The 26,382-nt window shown below is 30.9% G+C and overlaps 1 protein-coding gene across 12 annotated transcripts; it reads right to left on the bottom strand.

Annotated features, from left to right (window-relative positions):
- Positions 1-501: 501 nt before the first annotated feature.
- On the bottom strand, positions 502-25,290 carry LOC129913081 (striatin-3). Of its 12 annotated transcripts, none has more exons than XM_055991592.1 (6): positions 25,153-25,290; positions 19,640-19,990; positions 8,896-9,328; positions 8,586-8,822; positions 4,848-4,904; positions 502-4,511 (listed from the first exon to the last, which is right to left on the bottom strand). In XM_055991592.1, the coding sequence occupies exons 2-6, from the start codon at positions 19,874-19,876 to the stop codon at positions 3,373-3,375; spliced, it is 2,103 nt and encodes a 700-aa protein (XP_055847567.1). In that variant the 5' UTR covers positions 19,877-19,990; positions 25,153-25,290; the 3' UTR covers positions 502-3,372. The 12 variants fall into 12 exon arrangements, with proteins under 12 accessions (XP_055847567.1, XP_055847510.1, XP_055847559.1 ...); XM_055991535.1 differs by having other exon boundaries at positions 19,640-20,283; positions 25,153-25,282; XM_055991584.1 differs by having other exon boundaries at positions 19,640-19,996; positions 25,153-25,279.
- Positions 25,291-26,382: the final 1,092 nt, after the last annotated feature.

Here is a 26,382-nt window from a genome sequence, read left to right as displayed (position 1 = left end):
TAAGTTCACTCTGTTTTTTAGTTAGCTTTACCGTTCGCGTACACTAAAACCGAATTATCGGCCGACATCGGGTCGGAACTACTCGGACGACTTTCTCGGACGATAGTCTGCATACACTGCTTCCGATCTAGGACAGCGCTGCCGGTCTGTAGTCTGACTTTGTGAAACTTGAAGTGCATATAATAATTGTTTTTAATGGAATATTTTGAAGAAATTTATATTTTTCAAAGTTTATACCGCCAATTTTTGCAAAGAAAAGGCTTTTAGCAATATCTCTGTATAAATCAATCCGACAACGGACGAAAAATCCAAACAAGTTCGGATTATGCCGGTTGATCGGTTATTATCGGGCGTCATCGTACGTCAACGTACGATGTCGCTTTCAGTGGTGTACGCACTCTCTTTTCTTTCTATGTGCTTGGTTCTATCGGCCGAGTTCGGCCGACAATGCCCGAACATACTTCGGCCGATGACGGATTTGGTGTACGCGAGCCGTTAGACTCTAGCATAGTTGTTAGGATCAAATTCAATTTATACACATGGCCCAACTTTTCCAAAATATGTATTGTATAATTTACATTTCCTTCCATACACATTTAAACATGGTCAACTTGGTTTGCATTTTTTGGGTTAAATACGTGGTAGATAGTAGGGCTTCGTTGAAAACAATTTAAGTTGTGGTTCTTGCAGAGCTCCTAACTCTAGGCAACACATTTTAAACTGAATAAATACTCGGTTTCATCACGAATTCCATTCGTCTAGTAGATTTCGAATACAAATTCCGATAAAAACAATCACAGAATTCGGTCATAATGGGAAATTTCATACAAATTGTCTTTAAGGACTTCATAGAAAACCTACCGTACAAAGAAACATTTGTGATATTAAAAGAAATTTAACTAAATTCAAAATGTCTAAACGAATGTTTCGCAAGGATAAACTCCCAAAAGTTTACAGTTGAATTTCCAGTCCCAGTTCATTTTAATCTTTTTTACTTCGGATGGAGCAAACACTTCTTCTAGATGTTTAAATAAAGATAATAGCTCTTTAAATAACTTGTTTGTTTTCTAAGGAATTTAATATCATTGATTTCTATTCAAATAACCTTATGAAATACAACTATTCTATAAAATGAAGCAATTTGTGGAATTACATTTACATTGGCTCCGCCATATCACACGAATAGACAAAAAGCTCCAGCCAAGTATTTCTGAACTCCAGCCATAGCTTCAAAGAGCAAGGTTCCAGAAATCGAGTGACATTGTTTAATGATTAATTTATCATTTTTTTTTTTTTATTTAAACTTCGAAAATAAATGGATGCAATATCGATAAAATAAAATTGTTTCCATTTCGAGTTTAAATGGAAATGAAAAAACTAACTGACGACTTCTGCTTTAAAAACCAAAAACCAAACCATACCGAATGTAAGAGCACTTAAGACCCGAGGCATGAGCTCGCATGAGCTACACACAGTGTATATTTTTATTTTCCATCATTCGTGTAAAAATCCACGTTGAATTACACAAAAATAGTTTTAAAATACATAGTTTTTCTTTAATCGTCACTTTGTTTATCGATCTAACTATTAAGTGAACATTAAAATAAGTCTCCCACCCCGTTTTACACACGGCTTACGGTTCAAAGCGTATGGCATATGCTTAACGAAAGTTGAACGAACCACGCGTAGCCTATAACCCTGTATGGCACATGCCATTTTGACATAAGCCAATGCGAGCTTATACCTATTATAGTTTAGCCTCTAGTCTGGACTTCTATCCTCAGGATAATCACAGGTCTCCTCACGGGCCACTGTAAGCATTTTGGGCCTACTAAATAGTGCAACATGTAAATTCTGCAATGAACAGGAAGAAACACCAGACATTCTAGGCAGTCGCAATGCACTAATACACCATAGATTCAAACACCTGGGTAACTAGGCCGAACAGGTATGAAAATACCCCAAATACTCATGTCTTCCATAACCAATATGGAACAAAAATTGCGCTTAACCTCAAAACCTATTTTACCTACTTAGTTTAGATAGATGCTACAGCGAGTTCGTCAGCTCTTAAGTTTTCCAAAATTTACCAATCAATAATGTAATGATTATTTTGCATTCTAATATGTTGGACCATAACAATGTTTTTGCGTCTACTACTATGTGGTGTGCACAGTTGATAATCTTGAGTACTTTTTCAAAAGTCGATAATTTTAAATGTTTTGTGATAAATTCATACAAGTCCTTGCAAACATTTTTATTTTAACTAACGGATACCGAACGATGCAACAAACAAACTAAAATATAGACAGCTTGACATCGAAATGGGACTTGGACTAACACTACATTGCAACATGGAAGAGGTAAGTGTTTTTTTTTATGTTGATGTTGTTATGGTTTTTGTTTTTTCTTTGTTAAATTAATTAAATACACCCTTTTAATTACATTGAACGTTTTTTTATTTGTTTATGAATTTCTAAATATTGCTTTATTCAAGGCTTGATTTGAAAACTATGCACTTAAAAAATTATTACGCATAGTTGTTGTTGTTAATTAATACAGTCATTAACTTACTTCCATATATTTAAAAATGTTTTCTTTTTTGTCAAAATTTTGGAGTCTGTCCTCTTGTCTAAAAAAAATTGTATTTCAAAAAAATTAACCAGTTCTCAGTCAATAAAAATATAAAAAACAATTTTGTTTTGAGATTCTCTTGGGAAAAAATATTCAAAAATTATATTGTTTTCATATTTTAATAAAAAAAATTTTGCTTGCTTATGAAAAATAGTAAAACAAAAATTTTTTTAAAAAAAGCAAAAAACTTGTTCAAGCCCAGCAAAAAAGATATTTATGTATATTTTTTCTATGATTTTGTTTTATATTTAAAAGCAAAAAGAATTGTTTCGATTACATGCATATCAAAAAATTCGCGCCTTTCTTCTTTATCTCTCTTTTATTACTTCTTCCACTAGTATTACTACTTTTAAATGATCTCGCATGTGATTCCAAATGCTGTGCAACTACTTCTTTTTGTTTACCATCTATATAATTAATTAAATTTTCCATCATAATTTTTTTATTTTATTTAATTTTTTTTTATTGATTTTTTTTTGTTGTTGTTTTTTTTTTTTGTTTTTTACATATTATTACTTTTTAATTTGTATATAATTTAATATGATTTTAATTGTTTTTTTTTTTATCATTATTTTAATATATAGATGCTTTTGTTATATCTAAAAAATAACTAATTAATTTGCTTTTCCTTTTCTTTTCATCTGATGGGGATTTTTTTTTTTTTTTTCATAACATAGTTTATAGTATAATTAATATTTATATATATAATATGTATAATTGTAAAAATGAAAATGCTTCCTAGACGAATACCTTTGCTAGGCCATCCGCTCCTGCGCTCGCTATATACGGTTTTGTGGCATGGAAGGCCACGTCAAATATACTTTCGTCGAATTTCTTGCGGTGCGCTGTGATCTCTTGCACACATGTCTTGTTGTCCAAATTCCACAGGCGTATCGAACAGTCATGTGATCCGGATAATAGATACAATCCGTGTGAATCAATGGCCAAACTTGTGACCGGCTCCAAATGAGCAACCATCGAATGCACCAAAGTGCCGGTAGTGTTGTCCCAGAAACGAATGTGACGATCTTCGTGTGCGGTTATTGTGATCGGAAGCGTCGGATGGCTAACAACTTTGTTAATAAATTTACCCGTATTGCCAGACATTTCGGTGGCAGCCTCTAGTTTTATAATTTGCTTGCCCGTCTCTGTGTCATAGATGATACAATGAGCACTTTGATAGGCTACCACAATGTGACCAGCCTCATTGCGAACGAAGTCCACAGAGCTAGGGATACCTTCGGCTTCGGATGCGTATGTCTTTAGTAGTGGCTCTTTGGCCTTTGGTGACCAAAGTTTCACCGTACTATCCGCTGAGCACGATACAATATTACCTTGGTGGGTGGTTAGACCCCATACAGCATCTGTGTGGCCATCAAGAGTTGCCGCATGCACTTGTGGATCATAGCAATCATATGGATCGATACTCGAACTTGGCAGTTTCCAGCATTCAATTTTGCCATCTAGACCACCTGAATAGCATGTGTCACCGTTAGCCGACATTGCCAGGCACAAGACGGGGCCGGTGTGAGCGCGAAAAGTGTACAGCGGTTCGACGTCGAGACTAGCAGACTTTTTGGCTTGTACAGTTTTCTGCAGGTTCCACAGCTTTAGAGTATGATCTTCAGAGGCGGTAATCAAAACTGGTTCTTCGGGATGGAAAATCAACGCACGTACTCCATCGAAATGTGATCGAAGGGTGTATTTGGCATTCCAGGTTTTCCGATAAGCACTGTCTTTCGCATTTGCCACGTCATAATTACTCTCAGCCTCGTTATTAACTGTGAGTTGTGCCAATTCACCAAGGCCCAGCGAAGCGTCCACTTCTTCATCTCCGGAGATAAGATTGCGTCGTGTAGAGTCAGTATTGGAGTATCCTTTAAACAAAACAAAAAATAATACACACACACAGAGAGGATAATGAAAATGGTAAAATAAAATTATGAATTTTTTTTTGTTTCTAAAGGGGATTTGATTATACGTAATTTAAAAATATTTTAAATGAAAAAACATTCTATATAGGAGGGATTGTCATTCAATTATGCATGCACTAAAATTTTTAATTTTTTTTTTTTGTAAAGATAGGTAAAGTAAAAAGAGTTTCTAATAATTTTTTTTTTCTGGGGGGGTTTTAAACTTATTTATCTACTAAATACTTATTGCATGTTTTGTTCTAGGTTTTTTTTTTTTAACTTTTATATTTTTTTAAGCACCTTCAGTTAATAGATTTATATCATTCAGAATCTGCTCCCCAACCTCGGCATCAATATCTTTAAAAATGAAAAAAATTAGAGAAAAACTAAATTAAATAAAAATTAAAAATAGAACCGAAAAAATTAAACCAAAGCAAAATATAAAATGCGATATATTACATTTCTTTTAAACTAACAAAATTATAAAACAAAAAAGTTAAATAAAAGCCGAAAGATTAAACCAATTCGATGATATTTTAGCATCTATATTATTTTTTTTATATTTTTTAGTTAGATGCATATTTTTTCCGTTTCAAGCGATGCACTAAAGAAACTTCAGCAAACTAAAATTAAAAAAATATTATAATTGTATTTCATTGTTATTTCATGTAAAAACAACACGTAAAATTAATACAACAATTTGGAATTACTACATGTCCAAAAGTTTGGAACTTGTGACTTAGAAAATCTGTAAACCAATCAAAGTTAATTGTCTTATTTGTCACAATTTTATTTAAATCAGAGGTTTGTTAATTAAATTAAAAACGCTAAGTCTCCAATTGTGCAAAACAAGAGGATAATATAGCGAACCGGAAGACAGCGTTTTTTCCTTGGGAGTAAGAAAATTTTAAATTAATTATGTGAGCGTTAAGTGATTAAAACTGCAACAAAAGGTCTAACGTTAGATAAATATTCAAGAGACAGAAACTGACAAAATTTTATCTTGTATTGTCTGTCTGTCTGCGTTTTTTCTGCATTTTTTTTTTTTTCTAAGAATTGAAATGTTGTTTCTTAAAATATTTCTGGAGCAAAAATAGTAACTTTTGAGCTAATGTACAGCGCGATTAAAAAATAAATTTTCAAACGAATGTTAGTCAATATCACATAAATAAGGTAATCCATCCATCTAACAAATATGCCAGACTGAACTCTCATCCGACACTGTAAATGTTCAATTTTTATCTCACATGTGTAAATTTTTATCTACACACCTTTATACTAACAAAAAATTTACCCATTGTTGTGTATGTTCTTCCAAAATAAGGATAATATTAATAACCATTATTAGCACCCCCAAAATCTGGGCTAAGGCCCAAGAAACGGATTTTTGGATTTCCATCCATTGCTAGAAAATTAAGCTTCGTCCAACAATTTCAAAATTTTCAATATCAATTTAAAGCATATGTTCTAAAAACAACATGCTGTTATAAAAATACATTATAAATTTAGAAATGCAAAACGATTTTAGATAGGTAGTACAATAAGCCAAAAAATTCATTTAAACGAAGTAAAAAAAATACGCGTATTATACTCCAGCAAAAAAAAAATCTCAGAGTATAAGAGTAATTAAAAACTCAACGTGGCAGTTTTCTAGATTTATTTTTTGTTTCTATCGTATTTTCTTCAGCACCTTAATAGGGGTGCCTATATCTACTCATTTTTTGACTTTGCAATTTGTTTCTGTTTTCCGTAAAAAAGCTAGTCAGTTGTAGAAACAACACAGTTTATATTGCAAGCAATCACTATTTCAAAGAACTTGAAATAAAAATCGAAGTTCAGAATTTGGTTTTTTTTTTAATCAACGGTTTACGGAATAATTTTGAAATTATTGATACATTTTTTTAAACAAAATTCTTCAAAGGGATTTAATCTGTGAGCACACAATCGTATGTACCTGGATGGAAAAAAAATTAAACTTTTCGTAATGTCATTTCAACCATTCTGCTTATATATAAATAATTTATAAAATAGAGAAAAAAAATCATAATAATCAAGATTTTTTCATGATTCAAAATATGAAAGGTCATTTTAAACACTTAAAAATAGTGCAATAATAATAAGCAAAAATAAAAAAAAGTGCACGTATAAAAGCTGCTATAAGTGTTAAGGCCTTTCGCATAAAAAGATTTTTTTTATTATGGGAAATGGCTGAAAAAAAGCTAGCATTTCTAATAAGCAACATCTCTAATAGCTCAGTAACCATTTGTTTAAAAGAAAAGGTTTTTCAAGAATTGTTTTTCTTAATCGATTTATTTTTATTATTAAAGGCTTAAAGTTAAAATTAAAAAAAAATCTTACTGAAGTCAATTTAATCATTCAAGAGAAAGTCAAAACAAAACTGTGCTAGGCCAAAAATTTAACTAACGAGAAGTCGTTTTCAAAACAAAATTAGTTTTCAAATGTTTAGTATCTAATTTAAGTACCGTTATTTTTGGTATTTATATTCATAAAAACCCTTGTTGAGTCTATAGAAGCAGTAGATACCAGGTTTGAAAGGAAACTAGTTAATCCTTTTGCGATGTAGGTAGACATAATTGTTTGAATTTTTGTATAGCTTGATTTAAAAATCATTTTCTTTGACGCAATTCATTGCGAAACACTGAAATCAAGCAAACCCAAAATAATTGTGTGGGAAACTTATTTGAATGGGAAAAAATATTCTAAGATTAAAGCGTATTTAAAATCAAGTCTTTAAATGAGGCTTCCACTTTTTGAAAAAAATATTCTTCATTGCCAACAAAGTTCATCAACAATAATCAAATAAAATAAAAAATATCCATTTACTTTAAAAATTGTTAAATCTTAATCTTTGGGACAAAACTGTCACAGAATCTATTCTTAATCTTATTTTCTATTCGATTTTTCTATAAATTTGTGTACAATCTCCAACGGGGAAACTTTATTTGATTCTATCACCGATTTCAGTTTCCTATTTAAATAATGCAAAATCTAACAAAATATAATTCTTATGATGGTAACAGCGATATCTTAGGAATCTGTACGAAGTTTAAGTAAAGGAGCAAAACCTTATGCAAATCAATAAGATTTTAAATTGCTATACACAAAAAAAAAAACTGTTCATGATAAGTAAACCAAACCTTACCCAATCCCATTCGCAATAAATAACCATTATTTAATTAGAGTGCCTTAAATACTCGTGATCGAATATAAAATCTAATAGATTGATCATGCCTCTTCTTGAGTGCCTCAATATAAAGTGGTCCCCCAATAAAAGGAGAAGTTATTTTCTTTGTTGTTTGTCGGACAACAGTCAATTGAATTGTTGGTTATAAAAGAATACAATTGAACTGCATTTCGAAATAATGCTCTAACAACAGCAGTTGATTTTTTAAGGCACTTAAATTTATTTAAAGAAGATAAAATTAAATACAAAAAAGAGAGAGACACATACAAGAAAAAAGAAATAAAACTAAAATAAGAAAGAAAAAAGCGCAAGGAAGTGATGGAAAGAATAATAAAACATGATACAGTTTAAAAGAGTGTAGTGTAATCGAGTGGAAGAAGCACAAAAGCAAAGCATTTTACTGTTTTCTTGTTTTTTTTTTATTTTTATTTTCTTACTTTAGATGTCGTGAGTTTATTTTCACTTAATTTGCAACATTATATTTGTCTGTTTTGTTTATTTGTTTATTTTTATTATTTATAAGAGGAAAAATAAAAATGCTGAGTGTTTGTTGGTCGTGTGTTAGTTAATTAATTAATACTTGATTATTAATTTGATATTTCTTTAGTACATTGCTACAGCAGAATAGAATTTGTTTGATACAATTATTTCTTAATTTTTTTTTTTTTTTTGGTAAATAAAATAAATAATTTATACATTTAGCAATTTTTTTGTTTTATTTTAATTTTGCCAAAAAATAAATCTTTAAATAGTTTAAAAGATAAGCATTGTATAATATGTATATTTTTGAAAATATAAGAAGAAGAAGATTCAATTTTGAATGCAAGCTTTACCTTCAGTCTTTATCATGTCCTTGCCCTTGTTTCGTTTTGTGGTCTTTACATCGGATTCATCATTATCGACGGCCATCATCTCGAGGTCATCATTTATTTCATCATCATCGGACATTTCTGTTTGGGCCAAGAACTCAAAGTTAGCCATGACGGCGGCTTCGGTCTCTAGCATCATGGCATCGTTCATTTGTTGTGCTTTTTTGGCGGGTGTACGTCGACCTGAAATATTAAAAATATCTATCGAATTTTGAATAAACCGTTATAATACAACTGTTTTTGATTTGTTTTATATGATATGTGTGGATATTACCTTCAGACTCAGAGGCGCGTTTGTTATTTTCATTCCCATTTATATTGGGGCTAACATTTTCCTCTTGTTCGGAATTATTATTTAGGCCTAATAGTGAACGGACACGATTCGAACGGACATCGATAATGTTGTCTGTGTAGCCGATCTCTTGCAAATATTGTCGCAACATTTGACGGCCCTGTCGCCATGTTGTATTTGAGACCGAACTGTATGGTACCTCAGAGTCGGGTGCGACTTCGTTGCCAATGCCCGTCTCATCGGTTGGCGGTTTCAGTTCGTTCATTAACTGGGGCGGATCAGTGCCATATTTAAGACGATGAAATTTAACACGTTCTTGCCTTAGAGCGTATTCCAGCATTTTAATTCGACGTATTAAATCGGATTTAAGACTCTCGAGGCCTTTCCGCTCACCAAGTAGCATTGATATACGAGCCTGGAAAATAAAGAAAGATAAGATTTAAAAAAAAAAACTATTTTAAGGCAAACATTTTTTTACATTTCAGAATAAAGTCTAAATATTTTGAAACCCACAAACAAATACAGCGCCCTGTGCTAAGTTAAATTTTTCAAGAGATTAATAATAGGAACTTGTCAAATTTATAAAGCAACCACTGATCTTAAACTTAGAAAAAAGAAGGTTTTCTGTTAAAATAAAACTATTTAGATCTACAAGAAGAACTATTATGATGCCATCAAGCGGGCCTAGTCCGGGATAGAATCGGCTAACTTGATAGGCTAGTATTGATAGTAAAAAGAAGACGATTTTGCTAAATAATTTGTTTTTTGACTATCAACTATCGACCATCGCGTTAGCCGATTTCACTCCTGATTCCGTGAATAAGTGAATTAAAAATATTTTGATTTCTTAACTCACTAAAGTGCTTCTTGTTCTATGAAAAATAAACCAAATACCCCAAGTGCAAGTGGTCTCACAACGGAAAAACTATTATTTTAAGGGTACCATTTTAAGGACCATTTCTTTTTGGATACCTTGTATAAGTGTAAAAATCGAAATAATTAACAGATTATCTTAAGAACCAAATTGGTTTAGTTATGCCGGTTCTAACAGTATACAAAATAGTTAATACTTTCTAATAACCGAAACTAATTTCAAAGAAGTTCCCAATATCATATCACTGGAATTGAATTTGGCGTGAAAAAACTCTAAAAACAAAAACCAGATAACTGATTCGTCCTTTCTCACCTACTGACTTTACTGAAAATCCCTACCAATAATACTCTAATAAAATTGGCAAGCTGTTTAAGAGACATCCACTATTGTCAGCTTTCAAAAATATTTTCCACCCATACAACTGCTATATCTTGCATTTTTTAAAGCAGAATTGATTTTTCCCAACTCTAACTCTTGAGGCATTCCAATTTATACAACAAATATTTACATTGCAACCGTTAAATTTTTTATCATCTTGTTAGTGTTTTAATGAAAAAATCAAATCTGCCTTTCTAAACAAAACTTAATAAAACAAAAAATTTTAACCTTTTTTCGAAACTCAATGAATTTCATTGCTCAATAAACACCGCGCCAGTCATTAATTAAATATGTTTGTCTTCCGTGCCTCCTTTCTATCCTCCCAAGCAATAAAACAATATTACAGTTTGAACAAAACAAAACAAATAAAATAAATAACCTCGAATTGAGTGAGAGCAAAGAGGGTATTTGGTTCAGATTTATTGCGCCCTAAATTTTAGTTTTCTCTCGCACAATTCTACTAAATTAACAAGTTTTCTATTTTTATTGCTAACTTTGCAAATAATTCAATTTTTTCTAAGTCAACTTTTTCAACTCCAAACGAAAAAAAAAAACAATTGAGGAAGAAAAAAAAAAAAACTATACGTAAAACTCATGATATTATCTGTTAAGAGAGAAAACAAAAGTTTATGAAGCATCATTGAAAAAAGATTCTCCTCGAAGAAGAAGAATATCCAATTTCCCAATACCTATTCTTTTTGTTTCTTTATTTTTTTCTTCTTCTTTGTATTATTTGATTTTTCGATCGATATTCCTCCCAAAACCTCAACCCAACTCTTAGCATCACACACCACTAACCTTTTAGTTCAGTGAACTCACAACCAAAAAAAAAAATAAATAATAATTAAATCGAATACAATGGTTTCAGTTACAAAACAAAAGAAACAAATAAAACAAAACTTTCTATTCAAGTTTAGTAGTGCAAGACCGTGTGCTAACTACTAACTGCGAACTGCTAAGTTAAAGTTGGTTTTTATTGCGTGAAATCTATTCCGAGTTCCTTTCCAAAGCACTATACACATCGAAAACGATGGTAATGATGATGGTGGTGATGATTATTATATACGCATTATGCGAATTGCATAGCCAACAATTTTATTGTTCGAAATTCTCTTACACTTTGTGATTCTTGCGGAAACCAATAAAATCAATAAGTTGGAGTGTTTCTATTCATTCACACACTCCAATTGATGATGGGCGAAAGCATAGTTAAGTTAGGGTAAAATTGTCACAATGTGCGAATTCAAAAAGAAAATTATCCTAGGTCAAATCAATATTATTTGCAACAATGATCAAGGTAATGGTTGATGTTTAACGGAAATGGAAGTTTTCAAGACTTTCCCATTCACTTAATGTACCCACAATTTATATTTTAAAGTACTTTAAAATTATACACTTGAGAGAAAGATTGAGTACAATCTTATAATGTAATGGATAGAAGGTGGATACAATTTTATTTATGTGTCTTAACGATACTATGTCGGAAATAAAAAAGGACTAACGCTTCGATAATATTTAATACTTTTGTGAAACTTTTTTTTATTATTTTAAAAGTTTCTTTTTTGCAACGTGACTTGAACTTTATAATAAATGTTGAATGAGAAGATTGGTATAGACGTAGGTACACTTTCTTTTTCCTGGAAGATTGAATTTTGTAATTAAAAATCTAATCAGTTTTATATTTAGTAGTGCAGAGGCATTTCTAGTCATTCCGAATTAATCGAGTTACTCTAACTTAGATATTGTTTTGAAATAGGTTTTTTTTTCTTGGTATAAAACTAACAAAATTAACACCTCCTGTGGTTGGGCGAAGTTATTAAACAAATTTAAATCAAGAGACATACTATTCAAGCTTTTTAGGTTTTTTTTTGTGAGACATTTTGGGTTTAAGGCTGAAGTTTAGTTATTAAACAATTTTTTTTTTTATTTATCTTCTGAAATCTAAAATAATATTGAATACTATGCGGTGTTGTTTTACGCATACTTTTTTGTCATATTTTGAAAAATCTTTAATTTTAAACCATTGTATAAAAAAACATAGAATTAAATAACTTTTCAAATTTCAATTCCAAACGAAGTATGCCTTCGCCGACAAAATTTAAGCAAGGTGAAAATTTTAACCTGAATTTAAACGCAATTGACACATGTCCCTAAGATGAATTTAAAACGAACTATATCGGTAATTTAAAAAAAAAAAAATAAAAAAGAAGCATTTGTTTACCATTTTTTTTTTTTTATAAACCCGCAGTTTAACTGGCAAATGCACAACTTAGGCACACGTGTGCGAAAATGACTGAAGCCTGCGTTTCAGAACTCAGTGTAAAGCAACTGCAGAGCGACTGAATTCTACAAGTGCTCGATCCCTACTCAAAATACATTCACGGCTGTTCTAATATTCGTTCGAATTTGAAAACGGAAACGAAAATTGAATCCGTACGGATTGAAAACGGTAGTTCTGATTTCTATTCCACTTTTTTTTATGGAGAATATTGTTTTCCGGTAACATATTGCTACCATATTGAAAACAGCAAAGATTTGCCGGATTGTAGATCCGTTTATTTTTCAAAACACCTATGAATCCGCCAAATGTGTTCGAATACGGAATTCGGAACAGCTAAAATGCGAAACAGTTAGAAAATAGAATTCGAATGGAAATCAGAACAGCCGTGATTGACATAATTCGCGTACACAATATATGGCTCCATCATATATTTTTTGATAAGGTTAAAAAGTTTTATATACACACCACAAATTTAATAAAAAAAAAAAAACAAAGCCGAATTTATATTTTCAGTTCTTAAAACCAACAAAATGAGAGTTTACACGTTAGTTGTTTGATTCAATAAAATACAAAATAATATTTTAGGACCAATTGTACGTCGCAAAGGTACTAACAAAAAGTTCTTTAATTGCTTTTTATTTTTCAGCTATATGAAACAAGTATTTAGGCGCCAAAATCACGTCATTTTATTATAAAAAAGTCTGAAAATTTAGATTATAATATGAGATTATAATGTTGTGTATCATGCGAAAAGTTATTTATTAGAGCTGGACTACGAAATTTACAAAAGACTTTATTATACTGAAAGTAGACCATTTGTCACTTCCGAAATTGCCATTCCAAACCCATTTAAAGTATATGTATGTATATGCATACATTTATACATACGAGCATTCTTAATTAATTTCTTCAAAAGTAACGAAGATAATAAATTACATACATTCCTTGTGGACATTCAACTCGTCCACGAGTTACAATTTTAACAGCCTCTCTATGGCATATTAATTAATTCCCAAGTAAGATGATATGAGAAACAGAAAGACCAGTCAGTTTAAGTGCACTCAATCAAAATGATCTCCCAAACTGGCCACCCACTGCCCTAATTAAGCAACGAAAAACGTTTTATTTTCTTAATCAGAAGTGCTTCCCGTTTGCATGCCTCTTTTAGCAACAAAACTGAATCGTTTATTATATTTACTGCGATTGCGCAACACCTTTCATTATTTTATTATTATAAAATTCTTCAAACTTATAGAAAGAGGATGCAAGAGGGTGCAAGAGTTTGTAAGGCATGTGTGCAAGCAAATACGTGTCTTTATGCCTTGTTCCCCCTAATGTCTGCCTTTTGCCATGGAATATAATTGTTGATTCGTCTTCCGTCATATCGCTTTGATTTTTTTTTATTATTATTATAATTGCCATGCACTCCCACTTTTTTTCAATCAGACTGAGGCATGCTATTGTGTTTTTTTTTTTTTTGTTTTGTTTGTTATTGTTGTTGTAGTTTAATTTTTACTCTTTGTCTTTATGCAAAAATATTTATTCTCGATTTTAACTTTATTATTTGGATTTTTGTTCCCTTGACCAATAAATAATAAATAATTTTCAGATACATTTATTTTTTCTTTCTTCTGTTTTAATTGAGTGCAAATGAAATGTTGGTCTAACCAAATGAAGACCAACACGAACAATAATTCGTTATGGAAAATTTGAAGAAGAAAAATTATTGAAAAATATTTTCAGTTAAGAAATTTATTTGTTTACATTGAAACTTATGGAATTAATGTTATGTTTATAAGTATGAAATAATTTATATTTATTTTTCCATGTACTTTTGTTATGTTTTATTAAAAAAATTAGATAGCAAAACTTTGCATTTTGTATGATAATTAATTTATGTGTCAGTTTACACCCTGTATTCCTCTTGTTTTTGCAAATTTGTAGGAAACGATATCTCTATAAATTTGAAAATACGGAAAAAATAGGTCATTATCAATTTATTATGGCATTTATTAGTTTCTTTTAAAAGGGTTAAGTCCAGATAATATCAAAAAAGAAAATTAATAATTAAGCGAAATCTTTGCATCTTTTTATTTCCATGGATGTAACGTGGGACCACAAATTTACAAACAACAGTCAGATCAATAGAATGGAAAAAGGAGATCAACATAGATATCAAACGGTCACATTTTATGAAAATAGATTTTGTTTTCAACACGCACCTATTTACATATTAGGTAGAAATGATAAATGATTTTTCTGTAATATTTGAATAAAATCGGTTCAACCTATACGCAAATAATCAAAGTATAACTTAATTTCCGAAAAATCGCCAACGCTATTCGTATTTTTGTAGGAAAACTAAAAATGAAGTTTTGTTGGAATCACTTAAAACATTAAGTACTCCAAAATCATCAAAATCGTTAGAGCCGTTTTCGAGAAAATTGCAATAACTAGAAAATTCTACATGGGAAGTACACGATCTAAGCGAGATATTAAAAAACAAAACCGAACGTTGGAAATTACAAAATTGTATTTGTACCAAACTTAAACCAAATTCGTAAACGGGTTTATGCTTTACAATTTAGATCAATGTACAGTGGACGCACAGATGAACAGACCGACCGGCGAACGGTATGACGAAAACTTGCTTTGAATTTTTTTTTTTTTCATACTAACCCTAATGAAAGACTGATATAGTGACAACTCAGTAGTAAGTAAGAATAATTGCTCTTTGGTAGTTTTTTCAGTCCTTAAGCGGCACAGGTAAAACTTTATAGGATTATCAGGAATCGGTTAGCTTTGGGAGACCAAGTTGTACCGACAGTAAAGGCTCTCTAATAGAAATCGTTAAAAATTGTTGGCTCAATAAAATATTCAGAACAGGAATCGATTTTTAGACCAAATGAGCGGTAAACGTGAAACCAATATGAAAACATTTTATCCGTTTAACAGAAAAACTCTAGTCAATTGGTTGGAGTTTTAAATTATCTACCTTTTTGATTTCTTGAGGCTACTCCCTGCTGGAGTCTTGATCTTCATCGTTTTTTAGCACCTTTATGGAATGTTATCAACAGATGTTTATCATTACTTCTGTATTCTCTATCTCTGAAGGCTTCAGAGCAGGTAAGAAATCCTATATACCTTATACTACAGACTAAATTATCAAGACTAGAATAAATGAGATGATACAGATTTGAATTTGAATTTTAGGACTAGTATGGGTACAAGCGTAAGACCATGTGAAGAAATCGGATGTGCATGTGTAGTTTAATTTTAAGTTTATACTTGCATCTATGAGCATTTGATACTTTAACTACATCGTAGAAAAGTTGCTTTGAAGTTCATTATTATATTATGCATCATTTAATGCAATTATACAATAACCACAACAACTTCGGGAAAACTCGTCAACTATTTCAAAGATAGGTAAGTATACATACTTTGCTAATACAGACTTTATAAACTTATTAAGTATGTACTTTGTTGTATTAATTATAAAAGCTATCAATAAACTGTCTTTAGGTAAATAAAAAAGAAACAAATAATTGAAATTCAATTAAACTCTCTACCACACATATTTAGAAATTCTTGCAATACCGTCACGTCACTATTATTATGTGTATAATGTATATACTCATCATCATCATTATTAAAGCATATTTTCTTGCCGTCATCGAACAAATTAATATATTGCCATAGTTTATGTTTGATACGTCTTCGTCGCCGTCGGCGTCGTTGGTCGTCATAGTCGGTCGTCATCGTATAGCTTCCACCCCCAAAGCCTTCTCTCATAGTCGTATGCCTAGTCATAGTTTAAAATTCAAAGAAAATTCTTTAGAATTTCTTCGTGTTTAACTTATATATTTTTTTTTTATTATTATTATTTTATTTATAAAACCTCTTCGGATGACGCATCCTTTTAACGAGCCCATTGTGTTAGGTTTATCGATCTTTTTTTTTTTTTTTGAAGAAATTATGTAAATTTTCCGGTGCGGTTTGAAAATGGCAAAACACAAGTTAAATCTAAGGGGAAAGAGGAGAAAGGAAAAAAAACGAGATAGAAAGATATGAGATGTTTTGCAGTCCCCTGTGACAAAGCACACAGAGGTAAACAACTTTTTGACAGAAAAAAAAAAGAAATTATTAGGCAGAAACGCGTGGGTTGTTTGGCACCAAGGCTATATACACAAATGGTTGCTCATTTGCTTTGAATTTGCTTTGAATGAGGATGTGAGGAAGTACGTATACGTGTATGTTTGTTTTCCTTTTTTTTCCGGTAGATGATTGTATGGTTTTTGGTTTTTGCTTTAGTATATTAACAGGTGTATATAAAAATTACAAAAAAGAAATATACTTTAAAAAGGTGTGAATTTGTATTTTTTGTTAAAATAACAATGGAAGACGACTACAGCGGTTACATAAGACAAAAGGTGAAAATTGTGAAAAATTCGTTATTGAGTCAATTAGGTATATTTTGACACCACAATTTGAATGATGGTAAAGTGATTTACAGCAATTCTGAGCTCAACAGTTTAAAATGACGCATCCTTAGGTACAGTCTGTTTTTGTTTGCAAAGCCATTTGCAGTAGGAGTTCTAAAAACTCCCTCTACTTTCAGTTTGGTTTTTATACATATATTTAATTTTTTAATCTACTCCTAGTTTAAGAACAGCTGGGAACATTTTATTTTCTCTTTATGATTCTATGTATTAGTTTAGGCAATAAGTAATTACATATTTTTTATTAAAATTTGTTAAAAGTTGTTTTCATTTATTCCTATTTTAAACTCTTCTGTAATAGGAAACTAAATTTTATGTTCGGAACCAACTTCTATAAATTTCGTTTATATAATTTGATTTTAAGTATATGTTAAATCAAAATAAATAAATATTCATATTTCATAAAAAATGCACTCCACTGCCCCAAATACAACCCACATCATGCAGCCGCCAGATGTTGGAGCTTTTAACCCTTTCGAGCCGAGCGTTACTCTCATGTAACATATATTTAAAAATTCATAAAAAAAATATTCCATCAAATAATTTTTTAGGATTCGACTTTTTTTGGTGGTCATAGACAGTGTATGTAACTTACATGTAACATGAGAGTAACACATTAGTTTTGCTATTTATTATTTTGGAAAATATTTCTTAGTTGGAATGTGTTAGACACGATAATACTGAAAAAAAGTTTTAATATTGATATTCATAGTTTGGGTTCGGATGGGTTAAGGGGCTCAAGAGTGACTACCGAGCTTTGAGGGAATATACCAGTTTAAAAGGCAACGAACTTTGAAAAATAGGTGACAAAAACAAACTTCTGCGGGTACTACTTTTTCATAGGCATCCATGTCCACATGAATTATATCCGACTCGGAATGTATATTTTGTTTGCCAAAAAACCAGGCATGATACAGAACTGCCAAAAAAATGTTCCTTGTTTCTTGTGAAAAAACTTTTGCCGAATATATGCCTGATAACGTCGCCTTGGAAACACAAGAACGTATATCTACATTTTGCTATTCCGGGGCAAGTTTTTTTTGAAGATTTTTTTTATATTTTATAAACTTCTTTAGTTTGATAAAAATATTGCAATGGATAGGCCAAATATTTCCCAAAAATCATACCATTAAAATTTGTGGGTGCAGTTATTACATTTTTTCTAAAACTAAATACCCATGATTTTACAAAATGTAGTTACGTTCTTCTGGTGACAATAAATGACTGCTATCAGACGGTGAGAAAAATTTTTTTCTTGCAATCTAAAAATTTTGTATTAGAAGTTTCAGAAAGGAAATCATTTTTAAAAATGAGAAAGAGAGTTGTTTCACCAGGTTTGAAACATTTCTTATGCAGCGAAGAAGAGACTCATCTAATCCAATAGCACATTTTCGAAATAAGAGCTTGATACCGAAATGCAACAATCTTATTTTCTCCAAAACGATGAAACGATTTGTTCCACTGTTCAATAAGATTAACTATATCAGATCACCAGTGGACCTATTGCTACGAAATCCGTACTACCGATCATTAAGAAGCTTGCGTTTCTCGAGATATTGATAACATCGGCGCACAAAAAAAAGTGACATGTACAACGAACTAGACCCACCTAGGGTTATGTATTTCGATGCGCAAAATGAAACCGAGGTCCGTCGTGTCGCTTCAGGTCCTGGTTTTGAGTAAAGTGCAAAATACCACAAAAAAAACTAAACTGGAAATTTTTTGGTGATATTTATTTAAACAAATGAACCTTCCAAGTCGTCAACAAAACCAGACAAAAATAGCCTAATCTAGAAGTAAAAACTATGCTAGCCAACGAAACAGCTTATACATATCGTCAATGCTATGCCAATGTGCTTTGAGTATATTTTTACCGATTTTTATAGCGTGTCACTGTACAATATGCCAAAGGCAAGCTTTTTTTTCCAATATCATTCAACATTTCTTTAAATAACTGATCTATATGCAATCAGTTATTAAGACAGGTTTAGAGGAAATAACTCTGGTTGAAAAAGGAGCTACAAAAAACGTTTGACAGCGGATTCGGAGCGATCCAGAGTGCCCTAGAGCTCACAACGAACAAACCTAATGTCGTATTCTTTCGGTTGAAAACACTTTGTTTCAAAATTTATTAAATCAGTTTTCTTTATTCCGTACTTGTTTGCAATGCAAAAAAAAGTGTGATATACCCTTGTTTTCAAGAAATTTCACTAAACATGGTTCCCCATGGTGTTCAAACTGAATTACCAATTAAATTCATGTACCTACAACACACAATCAATTGAGGACAAAGTCATTAATCTTAATCATACACATTTATATATGTATCAAAAACGTGTTTTCCTTGCTCATCTATTTACATTTCCCATCCAATGCCAAACTCTCTAACTAAACCAGCAAATCATCTTGAAAGTATTGACCAAAAGTAAACTCTATTGCGCGCGCGAGAGAGCAAACACAAATTTGCTAGTGGGACGTAAACTTGTTCCTGTTTCCATCTACAGAACCAAATTGCCATTGGTGTGTCTGTGATTTTTAAACAAGTTCTGCAAGAAATCACCACACTACTAAATTCAACTACCAACCAACAAAAATCCTACTACAATGATAAATCTTTCTATAATGTTGAGTTGCAAATATTAACACTTAATAGATAAAAAATATATTAAAAAAATAAAATAAAAAACTCACCTGTAACTCAGCTCTATCGACATCCCATTGCGATCTCTCCAACTCGAAACGCGCCCACTCATGCTCTATGAAATGCAGTATTCCCGGTATCGTATACTGCGGGGTGGTTTGTTGGTTATTTTGGCCGCCGCCACCGTTGCCGTCGTCACCTGTTCCACCGCCAACAACAACTCCACCACCGGCGCCTGTACCCGGTTTATTATTAATACCAGTTGTTGCTCCTGAATTAGTTCCCATTTGCAAGGTTGCCCGATAAGATCGGTGATCGATTATTGATGCCACAAGTTTCGACTGCGATTGAAACGATTTTGATGCTGCTGGTAAACTTCAGTTGCTTTAATTATAGCTTTGCTGTTGCTGATGATGACGATGAAGATAATATGAAGATCGTGATGAAGATGAAAAGTTGGTTAATTTTGTTGAAGTTTTTTTTGTTTTTGTTTTTATTTGAATTTTATTTTCTCAAAAATGTAAGTGAAATATTTAGCACTTATAGAAAAAGACGATTTCGGAACACATAGAACATAGAATACAATCAATTTTATTCACCACTTATGCGATGTACATAAATCTATTGTAGTAATTTATATGTTGCTGTTAGTTTTGCTATGAAAACTGTATTTACTGCAAGAGTATTATAATGCCTGGAATTATTAATTATGTTTTTAAATATATTTATAAAGTTTAAAATATATAAAATAAATAAAATTGTATTATTTTTGTGTGGTTTTTATCTTTTTTAATGAAAAAAAACGGCAGATATAAAAGGGTTTTGGAGTAATTTTATCAAAATAAAATTGCAATACCTAGTTATTGCTCCAAACGGTTATTTAATAAGTTATTATAGTTATTGTTATACTACATACTACTATATTATACCCGAACCTATAATTTTATTAATCTTAATAAGCATTGCGTGCACTGAAAACAGAATATCGGCCGATTTTGAATCAAAGTCTTTCAAAAGTTAGTCTCGTACTTTCTTCGTATGCATACACTTTTTGCGTTCTCGAACCATTCCAATGAACGCAATTTATTAATTTTTCATCAAATACATTTGAAGTAACAACCAAACGGATGTGAGATCCAATAGCATTTGGAATTGTCGTTTGATCGGTAATTATCTGACGTCATAACGAAGGAGTTTTTAATGACTAGTTTATTATTTCTGACAGAAACGTGTTAAAGCTTAGTTTTTAAACAGCCTCACGTTAGATTAACTTGTACATTGCCAGCCATCTACTTGGCCCTCAACGGTTATTTAACACATTTAATTTTGATTCACGATGCCGTCAATTCTATTTGACCAACCAATTTTAGTCGCTGGTCAAAGAATTATTGCGTTTTTTTGGGTAAATTCAAATTTTTTGGTAGTGATTAGCCATCACTGCTTTTTTGCGATGCTGATCGTTGCTCAGCTGATTACGATGCGATGCTGATTGACAAAAAGTTTTAAGTTTAAAAATAATTTTTGCTTAATGATGTACGTGATACTAATAAAAACTATTTGTTGTAATTAAAATCTGGACCCACACATTTTATCTTCTCCAGTCCTTTCCTCCACAATATTGACTTCGATTTTCTTCCTGCAATCAATCCACCTTCATATTTTAATATGGTTTCTATTAGTAGTTTAATTAGTGCGCTGGTAAAATATTCCCTGAATTTCATCAAATTATCAAGAAAATTCTTGATGCTTTTTTGTTTGATATTTGCGCATCAGTTTATCCAACTTTGCAAATAATGAACGACTGATGTTTTAAGTGATGCTAATTATTTGCGTTTATGAACCTGCTACAGGAATGATCGCAAATCGCAGTGATGCGTTTGTGAATTTACACTTTTTTTTTAATCAAAGCATCTCAACTAAAAGTGGTTTGAATAATAATAATCACCCACTCAAACCACTGTTTTTGCACGGTAACTCAAAAATCATGATTTTTTTTTTGAAAACAAAGTAGAAAAATCATTACATCTTGTTTGATAGTTTTCAACAAAAAAAAAATCATGACATGTCCGTAGATGATGTGAAAATACCGAAAACTTCGGATCTTTCGCACACCAAAACATGTTGTTGTAATTTTAGTTTAGTTTTGTGCCATGTAAAAAAAAAAACTACAATGCAATAAAATTAAATCCGCAGATTGGTTCCGCTCACTGAAGTATTTAAAGATATTCGATACCTTTGGTTGTAATTTTCTAATGTACACCAGCTGACATAAAACCATCTGTCCTTCATCAATCCAGTTATTGAGATAGGTACTCGATTATCCTATGATATACGGAAAAACAGCTGACCGATATTCTCAAAGGGGTTTGACAGCAATTTCAACTTATCTGAATTTGATCGTCTACAAACAAATTATATACAGCACAAACTCAATTTACGCAAATATGTAATTAATAGAAATTCGGGCAGTTGCAATAACCGAGGTTGTTGCACTCACTGAGTTATATTGTTTTTAATACAAATTATAGTTGAAATTGTTTTTTTTTTTATAGATAACGACAATTTTATGAAAAAACTTTAGTAAAACCAAAAGAAACAATTATCTTTGAACATATTTTTTTTATTAAATACGAAAACAAAATGTTCGAAATTTATAAAAAACACACCATGAATAAACACAAGAAATTGCACAAAAATAGTTCTTTTAGAAAACATTAAAAAATATGTTGAAATAAGATACCTCAAATCATAGCATAACCACAAAAAACAGTCAAAACACGTTTTTTCGCAAATTCTATTTTTATTCTGATAGAACATTTTTGACTCCGGATTCGAGTTCAGCACATTGGTAATGAGTTCCATAGTGACGTAGTGAAAGTAAGACGATTGTGCAACTATTTAGGTTCACGAGAATACAACATAATAATATGATTTAAAGATTATCAAAACTCAAGCTCATTAAGCTCATCCATATAACAGAATGGGTAGTAGAAGCAACAATCAACATCTTCGCACTCAACGAGGTTGTTCTGAAATATTCCAAACAGAAAAGAACAGCTTTTTGCTGTTCATTGAAAGTTTCGAAAAGAATTTTCTGTTGTTGCTTTTGAGCCATAACAAGTTAGAACAGATTTGTGAGAACTGTCCAAAATGAGTTTGTTGTTGTTTTAAGTCAATAATAATGTATACCTAATATGTAAATATGAATTACTCTGTACATATTTATAAAAAAAATCTCGATAAAGTTACTACTATTACTGTTTTAAGTTTTGACGTTTTTTTGGAAACTGTTCTGTCCTGTCCTGTCCTGTTCGGATCTAACTTTTTCCTTGTTGCACAAAATTAATAGGTATTTCAATAACCATTTAAAGGCATTAAAGAAAAACATGCATTATGTCTGTACCTAACATCACCGAAAATGATTTACATATCGTCGGCGTAAAGCAAAATTGTTCATAGTAGTACATAGGATTTCTTATGGACTTAGAACAATTTTGTTTAAATCATCTTCAGTTTTAGCACAAAGTACTGTCGAAACATATTTATTTCATTTTGTACGCATCATAGATATGACCTACCTTATATACCTGCCTATTCAAAGATTTGGATCTGAATAAGTCATTTTCTGATAATTAAAAATGGCAAACAAATGGCATTTTTAAAACTGTAATCATAATAAAATACCTACCTCATCTCAAGTCATTGTTAAAGCAACAATCACCACATCATAAATGTATAAATTGTTAAACATGTGGATAGCATTTGACATTTTGTTTCAATCAATGTCGATATACGTACTCCTATAACTGATGTAACTAGATGACAATTTAGACAAGCAACTGATAACAATACGAGTAAGTACCTCTTCATACATTATTTATGCAAGTTTTCTAAAATACTGACAAGTACATTTATGTATGTATCATGTTGCTACATCTGGTCAGCACATGAACAAGCATGAACTTGTTTAAAAAAAAATTCTAGACTGACCTTGACTAACAACACTAGTAAGCTTAATGCCTATCCAATTAGTATTAGTTTAAGCTGGATTAAAGATTTTACATATATTATCATTCACACACAACGCCCCATTACCTTATTTAAAGAAAGAAAAAAAAAATAAACCCACTTAACTTTAATGGGTTCATTTTCTTCTTACAACTAAGTACCTACTATCTACTCAAAAATAGTATCATTATCAAAATGATAGTTAAGTAAAATTAAAAAAAAAATCATTGTTTGTCATCGTTTTAAAACAAAATACCTAATTAGTGTCTGTGGGAGATAGATCACTTTAAATTAACAAATAAAAACATATTTTACTTTTGTTAATTAAACATAAAATAGTTTGTTCAGTTTTCTTTTGAGAACACACACACCGTAAACTCAATCCATGGTGACATTTCCTCTAAATACACATCACAAATCGATAAAACTGATTTCATCTTTCTACCACATACGGTTTTGCGAATAAAAAAATATTCAAATGTATTCTCAATTCAACTCATATGAAATCTTCAATTTATATACGCAATTTATTTAATTTACAAATTGAAATTTATGTGTAATTATAATTCAAATGAAATAGTTTTTTTTTTTTTTCAATCTCCCAAATTCAATAAGAATACGCGTGAAATGAAGAAGAAAAAAACACATCTCTTGTCATTAATTTGAAAAAATGCAGGCACCAATCCCATTGTGAGAGCAAAAGAGACAAGAATTTTATAAAAAAAAAATAATTGAAAAAAAAAAAACAAAACAAATGCTCTCTTTGATAATATATCTCTCTCACTCTATCATATACAAAATCAAACCATGGTTTCAAACTCTCCAAAATGGTGACAACAAAAAAAAAAAAGAACAGAGAAACACCAAATTCTTAACGAAACACTATCGCCATCACACAAATTCGCTTTTACACCGCACCAATACAACTGTGCAAGGACCAAAAATTTCGTTCCTTTCAGAAAAAATCAATCAATTTCCTTCGTCGTGCAACTTTTTCGTTTTTTTTTTCTTTTCTTTCTTTTTTTTCAATTTTTTGTATTCTTCTTGAATTTGATTAAAAGAATGAAAATTTAGGAAAATGTTGCCACTTTTTTTAGAACACTAAATAAAAAAGACAAGGAAAACCACACAAAAAATTACACAATTTTTTTATTTCTACAAAAAATAAAGTTTTAATTTTCATGTTTTTTTTTCATTTGGAAGACGCCTTTATACAGACTTTCGAAAAAGTATTGTTTTTTTTTCGAAATGGATTTTTTGGGTTAATATAAATCACGCATACTTATGTTAAAAAAAAAACAGAGGTTCCGGTCAATATTTTGAAGATCTCTTCTTTTTTTCTTTCTTTTCTATTCATTCAATTACGGCGACGGATTTTTTTAATACATGAGAAGAAAAATATGGGGTGGATTCTATTCTTTTCTTGGATTATTTTGCACTCACATTCAATTTGAATTTAATACCAAATTTTATTTAGTTACACAATCTTTTTTAATTTTAATTAAAGTGATGGACAAACAAATATATTGTGTATTTTATTTTAATGGGACATTACTTCTTTTTGACTGAAAATGAAAACTTTCTATCCGTTCGAATGTTAAAAACTCGCCTTTGTCACACGAAGAGAAAAATTTAACGAAGGTATTCTTTTTTTTTCGAATTTGCTGGATTCAACTACACGACGACGATGGATGGATGATGATGGTGGACTGTGTGTGTGTGAAGAGTGTAGACATATGATATGGCTTTGTGTGCGTGTGCGTAAAATGGCGAAAATTTAACGAAAGACAGGGATGGCTTTAAGTGGAGAATTTTGTTTTAAAAATGTGATTTTTATTAGCACTTTTTATAAGTTTTATATTTTTATCAGCAGCAAAAATGCAGTTCTGAAAACAAGACTGCAAGACTGTTTTAATTTGAAATTGGTAAACTACACATGAGTAGTAGATGCTAACTAACTAAGCCTCGTAAGATCGAGATAAATTTTAGCTCCCATACAAATTATTCGGCTAAAATTTTTCGATAATTTTTATGGGAGCTAAAATTTAGCATGATCTGCGTACCAGGCTTTATCAATGAAAAAAGTTGATCAATTCAGGGTTAAACAAAAACTATGTCACTTTGTTGTATCCTCATTTAAGTCTGAATGATTAAAAAAAATAGAGGAATGGTTAATGTCTCATACATTCACTTATCAAAAAGTCCAGCCACGTAAAAACAAAAAATAAAGAGGTTTCTTAGAAAAAAGTAGTGTTGGTTTTTTGTTAATTTTTTTAATAAATGACAAGGTATTTTTGGTTTCTGTTTTTGTTTAAAAACAAATAGGAGCATCGAAGTTTAAAAACTTAATTAGTACCTAATTTCATAAAATTTGGAAAAAAATCGGTTTGAAATTTTTTTTTCAAAATTTTGATTTTGAAAATTATTTTTTCAAAAACTATGCCATAAAATGTCTTTATTTAAAATTTTTATAAAAGATGAGCTTCTTTAATTTACAAGTAGCGTTATTTTAGGTGTAACCGTTGATTTTTAATAATTTTTTTTCCCAATTAAGTTAGACGAGGGGAAATAGACCTCCCATACGATTGTGTTCTTGTCTTGACTTACTCCTGAATCACCTTGTATAAGGAGCAGCTAAACTGCGCTCTCATCCTTGGAGTCATAAATTGGCATGGATCTCCTAGCGAAGTAATTCACAAACGGATATAATGCATTTTTGCAAATTAAAACTTTATATAGATTTTTTTTGATACTCTGCCATGTTCCATGAGTCTGAAAACTTACA

Source organism: Episyrphus balteatus, chromosome 1 (assembly GCF_945859705.1).
Source record: "Episyrphus balteatus chromosome 1, idEpiBalt1.1, whole genome shotgun sequence".
In the NCBI taxonomy this organism is placed as follows: domain Eukaryota; kingdom Metazoa; phylum Arthropoda; class Insecta; order Diptera; family Syrphidae; genus Episyrphus; species Episyrphus balteatus.
Note: the sequence above shows the minus strand (reverse complement) of the source record. Positions and strands in the feature narration are given on the sequence as shown.